The sequence below is a fragment of the Rhopalosiphum padi genome, chromosome 4 (assembly GCF_020882245.1).
Source record: "Rhopalosiphum padi isolate XX-2018 chromosome 4, ASM2088224v1, whole genome shotgun sequence".
NCBI classification, from domain to species: domain Eukaryota; kingdom Metazoa; phylum Arthropoda; class Insecta; order Hemiptera; family Aphididae; genus Rhopalosiphum; species Rhopalosiphum padi.
Window position 1 is genome coordinate 9,271,600 of NC_083600.1, and position 25,312 is coordinate 9,296,911.

The following is a 25,312-nucleotide window of genomic DNA, read 5'->3' on the forward strand; positions in this document are numbered from 1 at the left end:
ATAATATGTATATATATTCTCTTATTTTATGAAATTATAATAATATAATTTTTATGATCTCTTATTTTTTCATGGTATGCAAATATTAATGCAACAAATAACAATAAATAATATTCAGCTATAATCCATCATATTATTTAGTTTTAATAAATAATCCCATGTTTAAAAAATATTGATAATTTTTTAGTTAGTTTTCTTTTTCTGAAAAACTACTGTGAACATACAGACAAATATAGATTTTTCGTTTACGACATAAAATATTAATTTATAAATGTATAAATTAAATATGTATTAATTTTAGAAATGTTCACATTATTGCTAAGCATATTACATTAAAATTAAAGTATTTGTTTTAATTATTAAAAAAGTAATACTAATTTAATAAATATCTAAACTTGTAACTGAAACATAAGATTTTACAGCAAGTTGGAATTAAAATATCATAATATTAAATATTAATGCATTTCAACTACACACTAGTCAATAATGATAACACGGCGTTATGGATAGACTTTTTAAGTACATAATATCTATGTCAAAGTATACTATAGTATATTACTACACTACACTAAAAATGTTAGTTTACATACAATGAATGAGTACAATGTAGGTGAAAATAATTGAATAATTAACAATAGTCTTAAATTTTTAATGACAAAATCGAAATCTAAACTATATAATTTATGAATAAATAACCATAATAATTATATAACAATTTTAAATGTTTAATTAAAATGTTTACTATATCTAATTATTATATTTTGGTATGTAATTGAGAATGGAACATTAAAAAAATTTTAAATAATAATTAAAATTTTAAATTTAATTCAATATTTAACAATATAAATTCGACATTAATGAATTAGGTTATCATTAAGATTATTGTATATTTATTTTATAAATTATCGTTGTTTTATACCAAACAACAAAATAAACTTGTCATTAAATAACATAAAACTTTATACTCAAAGCCACTGGCTGAATATGAATATATATTTTATTAAATTACATGTAAACTATATATATATAACAAAATTAACATAATATAATAAAATTTATAAAGTAAAATTGAAAGTTAATTGAAGCTACATGACAGCCGCGAGAATATATATATAATATATACTATGCATATTTTTATTAGTAATAATATAGTAGAAATATATCATTATATTATGTATATATTTATAAAATCACATTATTGGACATTTTTAGCAACACATTTGATGGTCTTGTTTGAAATGATTCGAGAAATTTGCAAATCCTTCAGGTCTGTAACAGAAGTGAAAATAATCATAATTTTAAACATGAAATATAAACACGAATAAAATAAAATATGAATTGTTCAACATTAAATAGTGTGTGACTATAACTATATACATCATATACTAGTAGTGCGAGATATTATGGTATATTTAGTTTCACCGATAAGCAAAAAGATAGTAACTGTGACTAACATGCAACTGTCTATAAATAATGTTTACTCAATTTAGACTTGATTTGCATGTAATTCCCAATATTCACAAATACTTCTTGTATATATGTTTTTACAATAAAAAAATTGAGTAGGTTAGAAATTTATGTTTATAACAGCTATACATGTTTACCAAAGATATACCAAATAGCTTATTATTATATATATTTTCATAATTATAAATTGTAATAACATTTTCTAATGTATAATATTAATTGTCCGAGATTGTTAATGTAACCAAATGTTAATTATTTAACTATAATCTAAAACCGTTCTATCGTAATTACATATATTATGTGTTTATGATTTGCCAATAAATATCTTAAAATTTGAATGTTGAAAATGTTATTGAAGATTATAATATAAGTAATAGTAGACTGCTTTAAGCAACTGCGTTCAATACTTTTTATAATAAACTAAATAATTAAAATAAATTGAGTATTAATTATTATTATACATTTGAGTATCCAACTTCAACAAAATTTGAACTTTAACAATTCCTTATCAAAAACTTTGTGACCTTACATTAAAACGTAAGCTTTTAATTTTCAATGAATTAACTTATGAGGAATCTTTTTGTGCAGGTCATCAACTTTCAAAGCAGTAAACATGCATAGTATTCTATTTTAATATTTTTTCTGTTAGAAAAGTAAATTTAATAGTACTTTTAGGAGATCAAAATTAAAAATGTCTATTACTTAATTGGGATAAAAATTGAGAAAAACTGTAATTTATACAAAACTAGTTTTTGATAAAATTGACTCTCTTGTTTTGTTATGATCCAAAAATTAATATACGAAGATACTTAAAAGTTAAAATGTTCAACCAAGTATTTATATTAACATTGTAAATGCACATAAAATATAATGTATAGTATAATTTTGACTGTTTTTGAGCTATTTATAACCACGTGAAATCATTTTCGACAATTTTTTTTTAGTTTCTCTTTTAATAGTTAGAACTATAGAAACGCTAAAAACTAACTAGATTTAAGAGGTACTATTTCCTAATGCAATAATGTTTAAAACTTAACAATTAAATTTATTATATAAAAATATTTAAGTTAATAATTTTTATAACAAGCTATATGATATATTTACAATATACTAAATTATTCAAACAGTTAATTTATTAAGATTCAAAGGCATTTTTTTAAAATAGCAAATTATGAGATTTTTAATAATAACTTATAAAAAAAAATATAACTATTTAAGTATGATTATTTGTATTTAAGTGATCGCACAACTGTTAAATTATACCGTTATCTGCATTCGATAAAAAAATGTGAGTCCTGGTGTAAAAATAATATTGTTTTTAAGATCTGTTTACCTTTGGTGTAATAACTCCACATCCATCTTAGAAGATGTATCATCTTCAAACAATACCTGTAAAAATAATAAACCATTGAACTAGTTATTATAATTGGTACCTATTGGCTATTTAATATACTCATGTACAACATATACAAATATGAATCAAATTTAGTTTAGATAAATAGAATAAAAGAAAAATTTAGATTTTTCATCAAATGTTTGTGTTAAATAACATTTCTTGAATATTTTAATAATAAACAGTGACGCATCGTTGTATATAAATAATAACAATACACAATAATTTGACATCAGAATAAAATATGATATTATAATACGGTAAATTATCACTTTTTCGACAGAAATAGATGTAATATCAATTTCAAATATTTTCTGTATGTATAATAATAGTAATGTAATAATGAACGACACTCTTACCCATCTGGATGTATCGTATTGCTGTCTGGGCAGAGGTTCTCCTGACAAGTCGATTAATTTCGCTTCTTTGACCTCTTGAGCCACGTCATCTGCAAAAATTATCATCGTTATACTTATTGTATTTAATGTATTTACTATATTATGAATTGGGCTTTATCTGCCCTTTAGAATGGTCTTTTTTTATTATTATTATTATTATTATTATTCAATGAGCATCACACGTGTGTGAAAAGTGAAATTTTTTCGTTCATACACAATGGACTGCAAGACAACGCTTTTGTATGTTATATTATGTATGCTTTCGCTTTTCATCCGCGTTGCTTATATAAAATTACCGCAACATGTCCCGAAATTGTGACTTGTATTACATATTATCATATATCATATTTGATGGGCTACATCTACACTTTTATTGCTTACACGCTTATTTTTTCTCGGATTTGAATAAAGAAAAATGGGATTCATAGTTGGTACACAATATTTTGGGTGTACATTCTAAAATATATCCATCAATGTAACTGTATTTTACTTTAGAAAATACGAATTTAGATATGGATAATGATATTATTTGATATCTATATAGCATATATACATAAATACATAACACCTTATCGTTATCAACTACTTAATTGACAAACAACATTTTATACTTTAACGATTTCAATTTTTCGTCTATAGTTTATTGTTAAATAATTATTTTATCGTTCAAGAAAAAAATTAACGATTATGTACAATTTATCATGCACTAAAATTTATACTGCAAGCCGGATCTACTTATAGTTAAAAACAATAAAAAGTAAACAAAAGTAGAAAAAAAAAACGTTTTCATCATAGACCGTTGACTGGACTATATATCTAAATTGTTTATAAACATAAACACTGTTTTGTTTAGATATTATTGTCTCTGTGTGAAACCCGGCTTGATGTAGTAAATGGAATAGGATTAGTTCCTGTCGAGTGTCAGTTTATCGAAACCCTGATTTCAGAAATTGTCTATTTCTATATAGTCATTGATTAAGTACTTTAAATATATATATAATACCTAAGTATATCCTGCCACTAGGTATGGACATTCTATAAGCTTATGGGTGTTGGCCATTGAATTTATCACAGATGATCGATCAAAATAAAATATAATTATTTAAAAAAAATAATACAATCAATAAATAAGGAATGACTAAATCACGTTAACATATAATATTATTACGTATTTTTGTAGCATTAAATTAATTATATACTCGGTTGATACCCAACTAACCGTTTAAAGCAGCAATGAAAACTTTTTAATAACAATCTAGCGATGGTATAAGGTAAAATGTATATGTTGCGCATGATTACATAATTTTATATTGTTATAATATTTTAAACACGGAAGTTTGTCTTTTAATTTTTTTTTTTTTTTTGAAAAACAATTTCCGTTTTTCAGCTGTCCACAATAATGAGTTTTCTGAAATGAATCATAAAACATTTTAATTTGCTTTTATTGAATAAATTTACATCTTTTATAAGTAGTGTGAATATTTTTAAATAGTGAAGTTAGAAATGTTGTATGCGCACTGTGTTTTACTGTCCCAGTTAACCTAACTACTATAACAATAACAACAGCAATAGTAATATAAAATATAGTCTTTGACTTACGCATTAAAAAATTAAACACCGAAACGAAAAAATTAGTAATAACATTATAAACGAAAACTAAGCTAAAATGTCAATAGTAAAATAAATGAATTATGGATCTCATATCCGTCAAATTGGCTGAAGACTATTTTGAATAAATGACCTGCATTATACCAATCATGTACGAAAACCAAAGTCGTGAGGTACTAACCGTAAGGTATAAATAGAGGTACTATTTGGATTGAACAACGAGCGGACGTGAGCGATAAAACTATAATAATTATTGTCTATTAGCTGCTAAAAAATAAATAAACTAAACTAATATATTGTTACAAGGAATCGGAACATTACACAGTTCCTATCGCCGATAATGAATAATAATTCATCTTTACCCACTTAATAATTTTACCCAAATAATAATTAACATGAGTATGGATTGTTTTTGCATTTTTTCATTGTGTGTAAGCGCTACCGTATTAATTTTCTCAATTTACATTGTTATAGTTATATCTATTATAGGTACATAATTTAACTGTTTAAAAATAGTTACCTATAACTACAAAAGTATCAAATGACGAAGAAATTAAATCGAGTTATGCGCATTGAGATTACACAAAATATGTTTATTCAAAAAAATAGTGTAATAAAAAGCGCTATCGAGTATTAATAACTACAATAATGATATAAATATAAAAATATGTATGTGTGTATATATATAGATTTACTTCAACACAAATTACTTTCTAAGTCGATTAATATCGTTGTACAAGTATACCTTCAAGTCGAGCATAAAAATAAACTGCTTTAAAGTCTCTATATAAAAGTATGTACCTATCAACAACCTACCATGTATATATAATACCATAATAATGATTTATATTTTTCCTTTTGTTCAAATTATAATTAAAAAAAACATAATAATTTAGTTTCACAAAAATCTTTATAATTATTTTTTAACAACAGTATACGTTTAACAAATGAAGATATTATATCATACATAAGACATAACAGTGTTATGTGTAGATACGACAGTTACATTGTCAAGGTTCCTCAAATATTTTATCTTTGTAAAATTATTGTATTTTTATTTACATGGCCAAGATTTTTATTACGCAAAAAAAAAATGTAACATATTATTTTATGAAATATAATAATAACAAAATCATTATATAAAATTAACCTCTATCTAATAGTCACGTAACTATATTGTTTTAAATTTTCTCTTTGAAAATGCATGACCAAGTAGGTAATTTTAATTTATTCGATATAATCAAGTCTATAAATACATCATAAGCATAAACATATTAATTTTCCAAAGAACTACGTCGTACAAACGGTATCAAATTACCAGAGGCAAAATGAAATCAAATTTGATGGTTAAAGATCGGATATAAGCTTTCACTCTTCGATAAAATAAGAAATATATTTAATTATATTATCCACACTTTTATAACTCTATAAACATAATTATTGTATACATAACAATTTAAAACAAATGCAATTTTTTTTACAAACATATATAATAATAAATAAATTCAAAACTAGTTTTATTCTATATGTCTATGATTATTTATTTATTAATTATTATACTATTACTACTTTTTTTTTTTAAAGACGCCATGCCAATCTACTTATTGGATTTTTACCATAGTTTATATTTTATAGTTGAAATTATAGCAAATTGATATAATATTATTATTTAATTTGTAGAGGAGAATATAAACTAGACCTAAATAGTTTTTTTCATATTTTTATTTTGAAATAAGTTAAAAGTACTTATATATAATTAATTTAGTTCATTAAGTTCATATAACTCTTTTTTTTTTTAATATAATATGAAAAAAATTGCTCGCTTCCAGTTTATATTCACACCTGAAAATTCGTTAATATATTAACTTTTTAAAAATAAAACCCGGTACCTACCAACAAAATTTGCTATTATGCGTGTGTAAATGAAAGACAACATATACGAGTGTAGCACTATTAAACCATCCTTGAATCTCACGTAACATACTATTCTCCAATTAAAATGTTTTAACATGGATATATTTTTGTTACGGGTACATATTATTTTTTCGTGACTAATTTCCATTCGTCGTAATTTGTGCGGTAACGATTAAAAAATCACGAGAAGATACATATAACAGGCTAACACGAATTGTATTGTAATAGAGAGACGAAAAAAACATATCCATGATTCAACTTTTTCCACAATTAAAAAAAATATAATATATATCTACTAATTTTTCCTTCAAAACTTGAAATTTTTAAGCACTTACGCGTGCAAAAATATAACTTATTATTAGGTAATAAGTATTAATGTATTAAAATTGAACAAATTAAAAAAAAATATATTTTAAGTAATTATTATTTTTGAACCACTTAATAGTTTCTGAAACTTAGATAAAATTAAAGATTTCAAACGTTTTTAAAACGCACTAACTCAATTGTACACAATACCAAGGTATGTATTATATAATTAGATAAATGGGAATGGTATAAGCGTATAATATACAGAACTATAGATTCTCGAACTTTTTGATGACGATCCCAAAAATATGTACCTACTCGACAATTTGTTCGAGACCCCAAAAATATTTTTCTTTTGTATGTATTTACGTATACTATAACTATACACCTAGATTATCTTTAGTATAATCGTTGATTTGAATCGCGATATTCCCGTGATCCTACGTAATTAACTGACAACCGCCGATTTGGGATCGTTGCTCATTGGTATGGTATAACAGACGCTGTTTAATAATAATTTAAAAAATGTAATAATTAGGATTTCTACAAAAATGGTGGTTGGCGCGAAAGATAAAAAAAAAATATAATACAGATAACACGTATAGTGTGTACTGTTATCGGTCTTATTATCATATATTGTTTACCTGGGACGGTGTCTGCGGGAATAACATCTGGTGTTTTCGAGTCGGCCTCCGGTTTCGGTTTGTTAAGCTCCTTCCAGACGTCCGGCACAGAGCTGATCGATTGGCCGATAGTGACGGACATGTTTTGTGCCTATATACGCGGTAGATAACAGATAACAGGTATCAAAACAAAAACGGCGACAAGGTCGCATTCGGAGTGCAATATACCGACGACCGGATAAACTTGACCTTACCATTTTCCGTTTGGCGCACATGAAAGCGTGACACTCCGACATGGTTAGGCCACTGACTGTGACGAAGGCGAATACATTGCTGTGAGCCGGGTCGGTAAAACAATGAGACACCCTGTGGACGGCGAAAAAAAAACAAAACAAAACTCAACATTGTGTTTGAGATCAGAAAATGCGTTTGGGCGCTGCGGGGAGAGAGGGTGGGTCGTGAATAATTTATTACAGACACAACTAATAACTAACCTATACGAGATGCCTATCTGTTTTTATTTTTTAATCGTCCGTAGTTAATGAAATTCGATTTTTCAACCGTAAAAATATTGTCTACGACAGATTTTTCGCTCCGCTGCAGCGGTTTACGGAAAAGCAAATAATCAGCAAACAGCGTTATAACTACATTTTCAAAACGCGTGCAGTTTAATTCGTAGCATACTATAATCACAAACTATAAACTATTAAAGTATAAATATTCAAAGAATAAAGCGCAAATGATTTTGACTAAATGTGTTTATATGCTTATAATAACTGACAAGACTCGGTTTATAGGATACACAATAATGTCCACATCGCACGATAAGCACAATAAATTATATTATATTATTAACGTATTAAAAATCGTACGGGAGATTAATATATTATTATAAATTATGACGGATTGCAATCACCTTTCTATCGGTGTTTCCAGCACTGTCTTCTTTTCGTCACTGGTTTCTATCACTCTAATACCTTGTCCGTTTAACGTAACCGTTACGTTCTGTGGCTTTCTTTTGCTGGCTTTGGCCTGTAATATATAAAAACAAATAAATTAATTAATAGATATACTTGTATTTGGAAATGATTGAGGTTTGATTCAATTCGGTCTCTGTAGTGAACGAATAACTACAGAGCGGTTACGGGTCGTAATATTTTCAAAGTAATTTAGCTTTGGTCACCATAACTTATATATCAATCAATATTTTTTAAACTAATTTTTGTACTGTTTATACTATTATACGTTAAAGCCTAATAACCTACCAATCGCAGTAGTCGAGAGTTTTGCATATGAATGTAAAATGTCACGGTCTGCTCTCGCGGACAAAGTCAATATTATGATGCATGCAATAATCATATTATATACAAATATAAAACCAACAAAAAAAATACCTCTATGATCGCATAAGACTTGATGATTCCAATATGTCCACACCAATAGAGCTAATCATAATTTACCATTTCATTATGTTACATGTTCAAATCTTGAACCAAATAAGAGCTATTAAGTGCGGATTCTATAGGGACGATGTGATTGGAACTGTTGATGACCTGAGAATACTTTTTTTTTAAATCTATAGCCACTAGGTACTGCAGTGCATGACGCAAATAATTTAAATAGGAATATATATATATATAGGTACTATAGGTACACAGATAAATTATAAGAGATCGAAAGTCTAGTTTCGCTCCGATTGGAATGATAATTGACAAAAAGATTATCCTAAATTGTATTATGTATATATATATATTCGATATGCGTTTCTTATCCGATTATCCGAAGAAAATACTTCATCCACAACGCGCATTAACGGAAAAATAGTATTTGTTTACATAGGACAGTCCGTAACACTAATTCGGTGGACTGCAGATTTAATTTTCACAGCCGAAAAAACATTTTCTGATTTGACTTCTACATAAACGCTCGCCATATCCGTTGCGCACCGATGCTAATCAATAATCGTGCTGGTCTCTTGCGACATTCTTTGCAGGTAATAATATTAGGTATACTCGAATAGTGCCCCGCATGCATTGCTTTGGTTCAAATTATTGACAACGATTTGAAACGGAGTTTGGTATTTAATGTACTGCAATACGGCATTGAACAAAATATTTTAATTTTCATGTTCACAATATATATTGTACGTTGATAAAGTTGGTTTAATTGTAGGTACGCGTAAACGTCGCGTCGAATGTTCTCGAATAACTCTAACAATATAATAATATGTATAAATATGAAAATAACAACAATAATATTATAAATTATAATCTAGAAAGTTCGATAAAATTTCGATTAAAGTTCCTAAGAAAACCTAATTCATAGAAGGAAAGTTTGAATTATTTTTTGATCGATCTTTGTAATATTGTATAACCAAAAAAAAACAAATTTAAAGATTATTTGTAAAAATATCATAAGCTAAAAGTACGACACTCAAAGTTTTCAAATATTCTCAACCTCAATATAAAATGTGACCATAAATAGCGAAATGCTAAAATTAATATTTTACCTTGGAATACTTCAGAGGCAGTAAGAACTTCTGTAAATACTAAACTGTACTAGTAATCTGCAGTAGATTTATATTTATATGAAATACTAGACATTTAAGCATTAAATCTAAACAACAAAACATTTATAATTTTATAAACACTATGATATCACAACTATTATAGTATACCTACTATTGTAATACTATCTACATAATATATCATTTTATTTTCTCAAAACAACCTAAACATAAATATGTTTATTCAGTTGTGTATTATGAACATTTTTCCTAGAATATCATTAAAAAATATTATGTCGTTGTAAAATATGTGTAAAAAAAATTAACTTATATTCATTTAAAACTTGTTTAATGATTATCATACTGAATACCTACTACCTACATTAGATCATTAAATCAGTTAGGGACATTTTGTACAATCTATGAGTATGGCTTATTTTTCATTATCTATAGGTATAAAATTATTCATATTTTATATATTTTTATAAAACTAATTGAAGATATACATAGAATACTGAAATTATAGTAGGTGACCAATATCATAGATTGATCGAAATTTTCTCTTGTCTAGTTTTATAACAGGCTACATCAACTGTAATTCGATATTTCTTTTTATATCAAATATACTAAAAAAACTATCGATAAAAGAACATTACCAATTTAAAAAAATGAGTTTTTACTCTAGACTAAAATATTTTCTATGCAATGATTTTTTGTTTTTTAAACGATATAAAAATGAAAATGTGTATTATGCCTTTAATTTAAATTCAGCATTTATAATATATTAAATGCTTATCAAGTTCTATGATAAAACAACGTGCTTGACATGTACTCAGTGAAAATGATTGACAGTATAATATAGGTACATAGTATCTATCGCTTTATAAAAAGAAAAAAATGAATACCACATTTCCTTGTCATAATATTCAATGTCAGTGAATATATTATATATTTTTTTTAAATTTGTCCATAGAATATTTGATAACAAATCAAAAACTGACATTTTACTATAACTAAACTACAAATTTAGTGAAAACATAGTATTAAAAAAATATTATAATGCCTAATGTACCCGAAAATAAAATTAACGTTAATAGGTAAATTAAAATACTATTAAATAGAAACTAAATGGAATAATGATTATAGTTTATCTCTTTATCAATGGTTATTTATTGTTTATTTATATCCGATAGAAGTATTAAAATAATACAATTAAACTTCAATAAAACAGAACAAAAAAAAAAAACTACCGAAATAAATTATACCTATCGTGATGATTGATGGTAGAGGCTAGTGTGTTAGCAGTTTACTATAGTCTCTAAAAAAAACTTTCTTATAAAAATATTGGCTAGTTATTACTCAATATCGTAATAAATAAAGTTCATCGATTTTCTACATATAGCATATAACCATATTTTTTGTAATGCCTACGCAAATTATTAGTAGGTAACACATTTTTCGCGTGTAGGCATATGTTTGTTCAGCTGCATGAAGTCGACTCAATGTAGTACGTATATACTACGTACGTTTAAAACAAATAAACCAAAAAACAATAACGATAGAACTATATATTAGCTAATATCCATAAGCGCAATTTGAGAAACTATAATTTGTAGGCTTAGTGCCCATCCCCCTTCCCCCCCACCGAGATGATGTTCATAACAAATACATTATTTTACTGTCACATTATAATTATCTATAACACATGCAAATTTTAAAATTTATCAGAATTTTTTTTGTCAGTTCGTCATCACCAAAGCCTAACCAACTAGAACCATAGTTAAAATGAATTTATTGATACGAGTATACAATATATTTTTGAGCAATATAACCACGTCAGATTTATAGTCGGTATGTATGTCAGCACAGTGTACCTATATGCTGTAGTCATCACTCATCACTCACCAGTCACCGTTGTTTTCTAATCAGTGATTAGTATTCATCAATGAAATCATAAAAATGTGTTCAATTTATAATATAATTAAAATTTGAATTCCAGCTATCCCGATCATAATTTCACGTTGTATGCATTGTCCCAAAACCAAATTAAATAGTGCATTAATATAACTGCATATAAGTATCACACCTATGGATCTGTGTGAATTATTAGTATTATTTATTTAGCGTACCAAGCAAAACTTAATTTACTTACCATAATCAAAATGGTTTTAACCGCTTCGGCGATGGCACCAGCCGTAGAATCTACAGGAGTGTTGCCAAGATACTTAACGTCAAACGTTGTTTGGTCGTCTTCGACAGCGATCGCAGTTCCGTCTTCCGCGTTTTGCCCAATCGCCAATGATTTGTCTTCCGAAAGTTCTAAATAAAATTGAAACAAATTAAATATTAATAGGTTATTAATATAATATAATTAGTTTAAATATAAATGTATATTTAAGTATAGGTATTTAAATTTGTGTTTTTGTATGTGAAAGTCTATTAAATAAATAAAAAACTATCTAATACTCGCAGTACAAAAATTGACACGTGCACAAGTAAGTAATAAGTTATAGTAGACCAATAATTATAAAATGAGACAAATTAGATTATTTTATCCGGTCTTTTCATTAATACAATTAGATACAAGACGGTAACCTTTGTTAAGTAATTTCGTATACCTAATTATTCCAATTAGCTTCAATAGCATAATTCTTCTGAAACAATAAACGTTTAATGTGTGCTTACAAGGCGCATGATCTCATTCAATTATATTAACAAATAATGACTTCCAATGAGTCAAAAACATTATAATATACCTATTCGATGTTAGTAAACTAAAATGTGTCAATAAACCGTTAAATAAGCGCAACAAAACATTATAATAATGATTGTATCTTTTATTCATGAACCATAAACATAGTTTTGTCAATATAACACCATAAATTATTATACCTACGAATAGGGAAGAACATTACAATTATGACAAATATATATATACAAGTTAACAAGCGTTTCTCAATATTTACATATTAAATTTTGGGTCACTAATAGTTTTGAATAAGTCACCCAAAAATAATAAGAATAATATTATTATGTCATTAACATTTTTAAACTGTTTTTGAAAGTTAGAAGATTAATTTTATTTTAAATTCTTAAAAAATGCATTTTTTGAAAAAAATTGGAAAACGCGTTTTACAGTTAAATATACTCTTAGGTACTAACGAGATAATATACTAATAACATAAGTACTTAATAATATAAATTTGCTTAAGTCTTATAACATATTACCAATTAAATGTATGATGATGAATATTATGTTTATATGGTAAATGGATAATTGTATAGATGATCTCAGCTCAGTCTCATAAATCACTTAATAAAATATCGTAGAAAAATAATATATACTATATAGAATATATTTATTGGATTGTCTATTCTATTAAAAATTGTTTCATTAAACATTTACTATTAATATACTATTTAAAGGATAACTAGATTTCGTTTTAATGTTCAAAAAAAAACCCATTATCTTAATATATTCATATACAATGATGTTACAAGCAAATTGAGGAACCAGTGGTATAATCAGGCCAAATGCGAAGTTTTATAATAAAAAAAAAAAAAAAATATATGCATGTGTGCAGCAGTTACGTTTTGAAACGAGTTTTTGTATGACATGCATATATTTAAAGCTTAATGTTGATGTTTAATTTATAAGAATCTTAAGTTAATAGAAATTACAATATATTCGAATAACCTCAACATTGTACCTACACATTATGAAGACACATATTGGTTTCGTATAATAGATGATGATAGGTCGTAGACCTCGAGTAAAAATTGTTTGCATTTTGTTATATCATTATATAACTTACAGCTAATAAGATCCGAGTGCAAAATCTTAACATTCAGAGTTTGCTAATAATTTGCACAATGCAAGTAAAATATTTGAACAAAACCGCGAACGAAAAAGCAAGGTATTCGCGTCTTAATTATATACAAGTACATCTCCGAAAATGTTTAAATTGCGTTCATTGTCTGCCCAAATAATGTGGTGTATGGATATTATAATATAATAAATATCCTGAGACTAATTGAAAAATTTAAACACGGAACTATTTTATTTTAACAATAAAATTACTAAATATAGCTAGTATTAGCATAGTTTCTGTATGCTCCTCTATTATGATTTTGAATATGTATTACCAATTGTTGAAAAGCACGCAGTGAAAAATAAGTAGTGTAGAATATGCGAATTAGTCCAAGCAATTTTACAGATGTATCTTAATTGAAAATCATTAATATTTTTCAATAATTCGTTTGAGGTCTGTAACCATTAGGCATACCAGAAAGTTAAATTAATGTATCCCTCAAAAACCTCTCGACGACTAATTCAATGTCATCCATATTATCTATTGATTTGAAATTCATTAAATTATGTGGGATAGATTGTTTTTCTGCAAAACATTTATTTGAATCGAATAGATTTCCCAGAATCTAACACGCTTTTCAGTGTTTACATCTGCTTAAATTAAATCATTATATTTACAAGTCCAGATAAGTTTTAATAGTGAGATAACTCATAAGCATTGCTAATAAAATATGAATTAATATCCAACTCAATATTATTACACTTTCGTGTACACGCATAATTTATCGAATTAAACTAATATGGCAGTTTTAAAAGTTAGAGATAAGTGAAATAAAGAGTACGATTTTAACACCAATCAATATTGCGATTAAAATAATTACGAATTACCCATGTTCAAGTGCAATCAATTATATTATGCGCCTTTGAATAAGTAAAATTAATTAATTTATACAAAATAATAAAATATTTTCCATGAAAAGAATTCATTTGTATTTTTGGGGCAACAGTTGTTGTTATGGCTATATCGACATCAATGAAAAACAACTTATTTTAGATTCTGAGCGTATTTTTCATTATTTCTATATAAGTAAACAAATTGAATATACATAAGATATTATAATAGTAATAATAATAAAAATATTATATAAGCTACCTATTCAGTATTCCTTATCCAGAAATTAAATTTCTTAATTGTATTGCTTTATACCTTATACGTAACCACAAAGGTACTGAAAAGTTAATATATATTGTGATAATATTTTATAACATCGATGAATAAATGCACCTATAAGCCTATAATCAATATGTGATATAACTTTAATCACTACTAAATTTACATGCCCATATTATTACAATGTTCGTTTTTATTTTTATGAAACTTATGTGACTCGGTTTAACCTATATCACTAGGTATTAAATTAAAAATTAAAGTAAAAACAATGTTTATAATATTGTCGCTATTCTATTGGGTTTGACCGAACATTTTAAATATAAACTTATCTGTATAAAATATATAATTTTTTTTTATATTATACGCATTATGATTATATATAAATACACATATATTGTTATTTGTTGCACATTAAAAATCTGTTTACATTTTAATTATGTATATACTACGTATAAAGTATGTGTAATAATATTGTATAGGTGGGAATTCTATGTTTTCTTAGACAGCATTTAAGATTGCAAAATACATTTCATTCGTGGAAATGAAAATAGCAATAAACTACAAATTACATATTGATGTACATTTTATATGTATAATATTAAAATGGTTTTCTATAAAATTGTTTCTATGTCTTGTGTTCGACCTTTAGTTGCAGAATACGATTGATTTTTTTCACACTATAATACAGTCGTACGCAATTTTTTTAATAAAGATTTTATCATATAAATTAATTTTCTGATATGGATTGACCCTATAGTAATGTTTATTTATGTCTATATAATTATTCTGAGTCAGTATTATTTAAAAGTTAAAATTATTGGGTATTTAAATTGTGTTTCACGTCTTTTTAGTCCGACTAATTATTATGAAACATAATTATTCAAATAACTATAAAAAATATAATTGTAAAATGTTAAACTATAAGTTATTAGAAAAATATGTTAAAAAATGCTAATTGTAAGTTTGTTATAGAACATCGTTTTCTTATGGGTATACTGTTTAACCTTCTGTAAAGTATACTTTAAAAATATAGAAAAATATAAAATGAGATGAAGAACTAAAAAATTTTAAATTGTATTATAATAAATTAATGAAATAAGATTTTTTGTTGTGATGTATTTATAGTGTCGAGCTTTTTTTAGTCTTGTCTTGTCTTATTAAAATATATTGAATAAAAATAATAGTTTTCGTCGATTTAACAAATGTATTGAAAATAATATTTGTTTAGAATACGGATGAACATAAAATAATTCTCATTTAACAGTACTATTTTAAATCATAATAATTAAAATTTTATAAATATAAAACTAATATATAATATACAAGTATAAAAAACCTTTTAAATTTTTAATCATTCAATTATTAATTATTTTATTTTAATTACTTTAATATTTATACTAACTACTAGGAATATTTGATAAAAAAATATATTTTTCTATAAATATAGTTGTAAATTATGCAATATTAACAAACGTCATAGTTTTTTTCCTGCTTAAGTTAAAAAGATAACAATATATATCATATTTTGAAGGATATGAGTGATATGACTATGACGTATTAATTACCCACCTACACATTTATTGCTTATGAAAAATACCCATATTTTTTCATACAACGGGAATATAATAAAAATAATTATATTAAATAATTATTATATGCCCTACAGTTAATTAGAATATTTATCTGTTACATTCATAACCCCCCCCCCCTCAACCACCAAAAAAAAAAATAAATCATCTAGATTCGATTGAATAGTTTTGTACACGTTTGTCTTAATAATTAATATTAATCTATAAACACTTTAAATGTTTAAGAAATATATTACTCTTAATATATACATTCTAATAACTCAAAAACCCTAGTTCCAATTTTGAATTGAATCTATTAATATTTTCAAAAAAAATTATTATATGCTTAATAATTTACCTATAAAAATAAGCTTGTATCATCAAAGGACACTTTATAAAATGTATAAAATACAATAATTCTAATAATTGATAATATAGATAGTTCTTAAATATACTTAATAATACCAAAAAACCTAATTTAAATAAATTTATTTCTCAGGAAAAAAGATTGATTATACTTGATGAATACACTATATAATTATAAAATATTATCAATTTTTAAGTTTAACAAAAGTTTGATTAGTAGATATTACGATTGTGAAAACATAACAATATAGGCTAGTAATATTCATTTTCATGACATAGGTACATCTATTGTATTATAAATGCTCATAAATCCTAATAATGTCATAAAACATATTGATCATTTATTTTATATTGTTTAAATAATGCAGTTATATAAAATACAGTTATTGCACATTTTAAAAACTTATTGCCTTAAAAATTCTGACCAATGTAAACAAAACTGAAAAGAGGCAGTAAGTTTCTTTACTAGTATTAATATTTACAATAAATAAAATGAAATAATGTATGGCGCAATAGTTCAACACCTATTAAATTATTAAACGTTTGAACTCCATGTTTTCTACAAATCCATCCAAGGTAATCTAGTGACTTAATTAGCATAGGTATTATATTAAAAACATTTTAACGACGATGGTAACGTGTAATAAACATTGTTCCAACTCTGCTGATCTGGCCAAAAGCAAGTTGGTGTACATTTGATTAAAAAATGAACTAATTTTATGGTTATTATTGGATGAATTATTGATGTATTCCTATTATCGCGTTTATTTTGCGACACTTATTACCTAAGCATCGCCTTAAAATCTACAAAAACAATATTATTTTAATACAGTGAAATCGTCATAACATATGACATAATATATGTATATAGTGATGTGAGTGAGGCGACGGTATGATAAATCTACACGACTGTCATCTCTGTCAATCTAAATAACAGACGGAAGCGCAAGCCCCCATAAAAAATTATTATTAAATTACTTAACATCACGTGTTTTAGGGCTAGTTTTACCACGCAGACCAAGTCAATGTCGACAAGCCTGTTAAATGTCAATGACATTTCCTAAAAAAAATATAATTAGTTAGTCTTTTTAAATAAATCGCCTAAGCAGAAAAAAAATCTATATCATTAGCTAGTCAAAAATTATCTAAATTTAAATTATAATATGAAATTTAATTTCATCAACTATTTCAGATAAAATAAATTTATATTTGAATTGTTTGAATATTATAAACATATATATAATAGGAGGATTTTAGTTAACCATTCCATCAGTGATAATTGTATTATTAAACATTAGTTTATGAAATTAAAAAATTGTCTAGATGTTAATTTTATTGTATAATTTTTTTTTATCATTCATAGGAAAATATTATTCTCTTGACGCCAAACGACTCGATAAACCGGTTTTGAGCCACATTCGTAGTTCTATCATAAAATGCGTCTCATCTGGCCCATACGCCTTTTTTATTTTTACTAGCACGCAATTTTCCCGTAATAAGAATAATAAACATGTACCTACTACCTAATAATATTATTAAGTCGTACCTTTATAACACTGACCCAGATAACATTTCCTCTCCGGTACAATTAAATATAATACATTACAAAGTAAATGATATATATATATGTATATTTATTCACGCGTAATTGACATGTCGTTTATACGAGTACACTCTTTTCTTTTTCAAATCGGACCATTTCCTCCGATAATAAAATATATTATATCCATTACCCACTTATGTTTTTTTTTCAACTCAAACGCTAATCGAAAAAGTTTTGTAGGCTATTTTAATGATTAAAAAATGCATATACTCGTACATAGGTACCTATAAATATATTTATGTTTTAAAACAAAAACACTTCTTAATGTAGTTCGTGTCAAATAATAAAATAGGTATATCATTAAATGTAAGACAAAAAAATAAATACGTTAAAACGTCGAAGGGGTATCGCAACACGATAATAATATTATTATTATTATTTATTATCCGACCGCTAAGGCATCACTCTCGTCTGTTTATTTTATGTGCCGCAAATAGCTGTGTACAGCAAGTATAGGTGCCGGAAGGACTGTATATAATATTAATAAATAATAATAATAATAACATAAACACAACGGTTTATAATATTTATAAACGATAACTCGATAATTGTGTGGTGTACATCGGACATGACTGCAGTTAAATTAGTTATCGTCGTTAGTTATTGAGTGCAGTTAGTCATTATTCATTACGAAATGTTATTATGTCTATACGCGGTGACGGTTTTCGGACGATCCGTAGTCGCGGACATCGACGATAAGGGTCAACTCCCATGCACATATCGTGTGACGCAGACAACGACGACATCCGGTTTGAAATAATCCGCCCGCGTTTTCCCAGATGCCAATGAATGAAAACGTTCTAATGAGAAATTGTTTTCGTATTTTTTTCTACGAGAATGATTGAAAAACGTTTGAACGCGATCTGCTGTAACTATTATTTTCAATTTATTGTTGAACGGGTTATCATTGATTTTTTTTAACACGAACATTTTGGAATACACCAACGTTACAAATACCTACCAATATCGATGCACAACACACGACTTAGAATTGTTGGTTGTACGTTGTTTTCCAATAAATCGTTAAGTAATAGGTAGTCACTGTAATATTGTAAAATTGTCGAGAAGCGTCCACAAATCGAATTTTCGTAATGTCTTTGTAGTACATACATAAACATTCTATTTCTCCTCGATAATAAACCAGAAGCTATAATAATGGATAGTCGTTATACGAGTAATATCATGAGATTAATAAAAATACATTTAGAATAACGTGAAGGGGAAAAAAGTTTCAGAATTAAATTCTTGGAAAATCAAATACATTCATAATAATATTACTATTATCATCATTATTACTATTATTGCTATTATTATAGTTATATATAGGTGCAATGAAATTTATTGCGGCTAGTAATATTAAATATTGATTAGTTAATAGTCACAGCGGCGCCACTTAATACGCGTCATTCGAATCATATCACGATTTCGAAATAATGTAAGTTTGACACGACTACCAGACACATACACTTTGAACTCTTTACGAGCCTTATAGGTCGTTTTTTGTACGACCATTCGTATAATACATATTATAGTGTTTCGTATTCGTGTCACCGATATTACATAGAAGTACATTTTTTTGTCAAATAATCAGTTTTTTTTTTTTTTGTTTATACTTTATGCCTAAAATATAAAAACGTGGTAGGGTGTTTTTGTTTACTTAATATTATTACCTATGACACGACTCGTATACAACGATCAAGAACAATATTTTGTCGCATTGCCATTAAATAACAGGTAATACAAAATAAATACTTCGTAGTAAATATTTCAATAATACATTGGTCAATGTATGAGCATAGTGCTATAATGTTGTGATTTTTTTTTTTATTATTTAAATTACGTAGATATACATAATACATTTGAAGACAGTCTCACAAAGTTCAAAAGTTCAAAAGATATAGTGTTTATACCTATTTTAAATATAGTATATTAAATAATAAACTATCTTTCACGAGTAATTGCACACGAATTAAATACTTTTTCTTATAGAACAAATAATATTGTTCACAATTGAAGAAACTAAAATATATCCATTCAACCGAGACGCATTCTATAAATCGCAACAACACAATAATTTCTCCTGCAAATGCGTCATGATGGTTACTTCAACAATTTAATTGCAATTTTGTATCAGCCTATCACTATTTTGAAATTACACTTATTAAAAATGATATATCTTTCGATATTTAACGAGAATTAACCCTTTCGCATTTTTATTACCAGGTATAGTACAGCTGAGCCTTACAATAAAACAAAACAACGACCTACATAGATTTCTGTTCACAGACAGCGCGTAGGTACATTTTTAAAAAATGGATCAATTTTTTCTTGTGTACCTATACTACCTATATATTACCTTACTTTTTTTGTTTCAATACAGCAAGAATTTCTCTCCGATTGTTTTCCAAGAAGTTTAATGATAGCATTGTTCAATTGTTTGATTAAATATCTAAAAAAAGGTGCTGACATTTTTCACGATTCGAAAAAAAAATGTAATGATCGAATTGTTCCTAACAAATTAGTTAAAACTAATTTATAATTTGAAAAAAAATATTTAATCTTAAAAAAATCTTTAGGCACTATATACCTACATATTATGTTAATTCAAATTATTGCACCTCACAGTTCTAACAGGATAACCAACATATACTTTCTTTTTAACATCTATATAGTAGTTTAACATAAATATATCAACTTAAAAGTTCGCAAAAACTAATGAAAATAATTAAAGAAGTTATTCCTCTGGTTCTCGCTTATATCTGATATCTGATAATTAAGTACCAGGCTACGTGACATGTTGTATCAATGTTCAATATTTTGAAAATATAATATAATATGCATATTATACATGATAAACTTAAATATCTAATTTCTCTAAATAAACAATTCATAATTATTTCTAAAATGTCTAATGCAATTTAAGACTATCATTGTTTCATAGTCCATGCTGTTCTTGTTAGTCATTAATTATAAGTTATTAAAAATAAGTAGGTATAATAAAAATCATTTAATTTGAAGAATTAAAATCTGATTAGTTTTTCATAAAACATAGTTAGAATTTATTGTGTATTCATCTGACTATTTAAACTAATGAGTAATTTTTATTAATCGTAATTTTAATAAGAGAAGCTTGAATAAAATGTATATTATTATAAGTACTGTGGTAAAACCACACATTTTATTTTTTTTTTTTTGAAAATATCGTGCTTTATCTTTGTAGGTATCTCGAATTCATTATTTCAGATACTCAGATATTTTGTAAGATAAGTAGGTATATCATGCCTTATGTGTAGATATTGCATAATACATACATTAGCTATACAGTATTTTAGTTGTTCAAAACAAAATATTTTTTCTAACAATTTGACTTATATGTGTGTTCGTGTATATATGAAAAATACTCGTGGCTGATAAATATTTTCAAAATAAACCAAACAAGTGCAAGTGTCGCTATACATAAATTGTTCGTATATTAACAATAGTAAATTATTTAGGCCCTATAATACGACCAACTATTATAATAATTACTATGCGAAACTATGAGCACGGAAAATAATGCCATCGTAGTCTCTCTAATGCAGCTTGCAAAAAAAAAGAATTACTACACCATAACCAATTTTCTTGTTTTGCTAGTTTAGAGTAGCGGGTCACCCGTATTTTTCACTAATTATACATAGGTAGCACATTTCATTTGTTGAAATATGTTTCAAAACTATTATATTTCGTGATGCGACATTATGGTTGTTGAGTGTTGATGTCAAGTTCGACAGGCCTTCAATTCACAACAGATTTCTTACCAACGTGTTTTTGTATGTATTACACGGAATACAATAATAGACGGATAAAATGTGGCTATAATATAAGAAAATATCAGTATCTAATTGGACTATTGGAATATGATCGTTCAACTTTTCATGATAAATAAATATTAGGGATAGTATCTAATTATCACAATTTTTTTAGCACTTGTATAAGTTAAATCGATAATTAGAAATGCTATAGTACAAGTTGTCTTGTTTAACTTCCTCTAAAAGAAATATCATATTAATCTATATTTGTAAACATCAAACTGTAATAGTTTATTTAAATATTATTTTTATATTAAATTTCCCTACCACAAAAAAAATAATTGTTTATAAATAATGTAGAGCTCATTTTAATATGTTAGTAGAGATTCGATTTTTTATATGGTGTAACATAAAAAAAATGGCTGATATTATCAATCAAAAATATTTTATTAAAATTGATTATATTATAATATGTTATTAAGTGTAATTTTGAACAAAAACAATTAGCTATATAAACATTGTAAACTGTACCTATTCGCTATACTTTATATAGATTATAGGTACCTTATAATAACGATCGTATTCGTAATTCGTTTTTATAGGACAATATAGTTTTAAATTCTGAACAGAATATAAGGTGGCTATTAAACTTGCAATTTCTATAAAAACATTCCGTTTTACACATTAAACATTTCCAATTACTAAAAGTCCACAAATATAAAATATTTCATTTAAACTATTTATTGAAAACAAAAAATAAATTGTACTCTTAAAGAAACCATTTTTCGAATTTGCCAGTAAATTTAAAACCGATGAAAATATGAAATACTGAAATATACAGCATATAAGCATACCAAATATTTACACAATGTATTAACATAATATAATATGACTAACGACTATATATATTTGGCTGTATACTAATACAATACCTACTTTCAAATAGAACGCGTAATAATATTAAATAAACATTTTTAAATATTATCATAAAAAAGTTATAAACGAATATTTTTGTGTCACTGCTGGGATCAAAAGATTTTAACTAAGCCACATAGGTGGTAATAAGACACATTATTAACGACTTTTTCTACGAAAGCGGAAATACATATTTTTACTTAACAAATATTGTTTTTGCCTAGGTATACATAACGTGTCACAATAACTTCACTTACTTTTATGTTTCGAGTTTCCTTTCCATATAGATTTGAGTGACAGTGGCATTCTGGCAGTATAGATGATCACCGTCTAGTTTTCTTTACTTTATTATATTTTATTTATATGTTATCTCGTTCAAAACACTGTATTATATTATTTTTATATTCTCAGTCCTGTATTATACTATTATTTTAACGTAATGCAACGATGGGTCTATAGTATTACGACAACGATAATACAGACGTACAAAGTCCTCGACTGTTTGTCATGCACGCACGGAACTCTCACCGTGCACTGTGTGTGTAGTGCGTACTGTGTACAGAATACGACTGAAGAACAGTGGCGTGCGCGTGGTCTCTCTCTCTCTCTCTCTCACTCTCGCTCACTCACTCTCACTCACTCTTTTTCACTCTCTCACTCACACACTCTCTCTCTCTCTGATGCACACACACGCACATACACCCTCTCCCTTCCACACGCACTCACGCCAATTCCCTTGTATCTGTGCGTTCTGTGTGCGGCCGAACAGCTGCGTAAAAGTTCTTGTAATAACAAGCGATATATAGCATAAGAAACCAGACAGACACACACATATACATCGTATTCGATTTGCATTTGTCGCGACATATCATCTCTCGACATAGAAATTATTATATTAATTAAATTTGGGGGAAACCTCGAAAAGACTTAAACAAATACTTAATTGATTTTACTTTCAGTAAGCTTTCAACCGAACAATTCGTTATCCAAATGTGAAATCCGATGCTTTAACCGGTAGTCGAGTACCTAACGCGGCGCGTTAATATTACGACAAAAGGAATTTCTTGGGTTATCCTTATCTGTCCGACTACATTTATATGTATATGGTGTACTATAATATATGACGTCGGGACGTTCTGAATAAGTCTCAAAACTTTGAAATTGTTTCCAATCCAACACGCGTCATTAACTAGATGTTGGACTATCTGAAAATGTTAAGTTCAATATTCGACATCTGCATAATACAGATATACTATATTATATTGAACTTTGGCTAGTTCAACAAGTGCATTAAGTACAATTAGACATTGTGCCAGTTCAGTGAACACAACTTATTGATTATTAGGTATAGAATATATACATAATATATTATACCTATTGTTACGATGAAATAGAATTTAAAATGTTTTTGTAATTTAACTTTACAACGAATACCAATAATACCGTTATTGAACAATATAAATATTGTATATTTTTTATATAAGTACACCTTTTTAATTACCTAATATTACTTATATATAAATTAATGGGTGAATAATGGGTAGATAAAGCAAAATTAAATTGTTGTTATAAGCCTATAATTAATTTACATTAAATTAAACATTCCATGTCGTGTATTCTATACCTATTTATTCTCAATAAATTACAATTTATTATTTGACATTTTGATCTTTTAATCACCATAAGTATGAGAATTAATAATTTTTTATAAACCGTGAAGCAATATTTTTATTACGAGTACCTATATTAATATTTAAACACTGTGATGTGCTACTTATTGGTCCATTAAACGAGCTCTATGTCTGCAGATTTGAAGTAAAAAAATATGGAACAAAAGTAATTTTAGTTGAAAAACACGAAATAATTAATGATAAG

The 25,312-nt window shown here is 26.3% G+C and overlaps 1 protein-coding gene across 1 annotated transcript; it reads right to left on the reverse strand.

Moving 5' to 3' along the window:
* Positions 1 to 942: 942 nt before the first annotated feature.
* On the reverse strand, positions 943 to 24,014 carry LOC132929711 (low density lipoprotein receptor adapter protein 1-like). Its single transcript, XM_060995238.1, has 8 exons — positions 23,695 to 24,014; positions 12,368 to 12,534; positions 8,626 to 8,741; positions 7,964 to 8,075; positions 7,731 to 7,860; positions 3,220 to 3,308; positions 2,801 to 2,856; positions 943 to 1,269 (listed from the first exon to the last, which is right to left on the reverse strand). Exons 1-8 carry the CDS (start codon positions 23,741 to 23,743, stop codon positions 1,209 to 1,211), a joined length of 780 nt encoding a protein of 259 aa, XP_060851221.1. The 5' UTR covers positions 23,744 to 24,014; the 3' UTR covers positions 943 to 1,208.
* Positions 24,015 to 25,312: the final 1,298 nt, after the last annotated feature.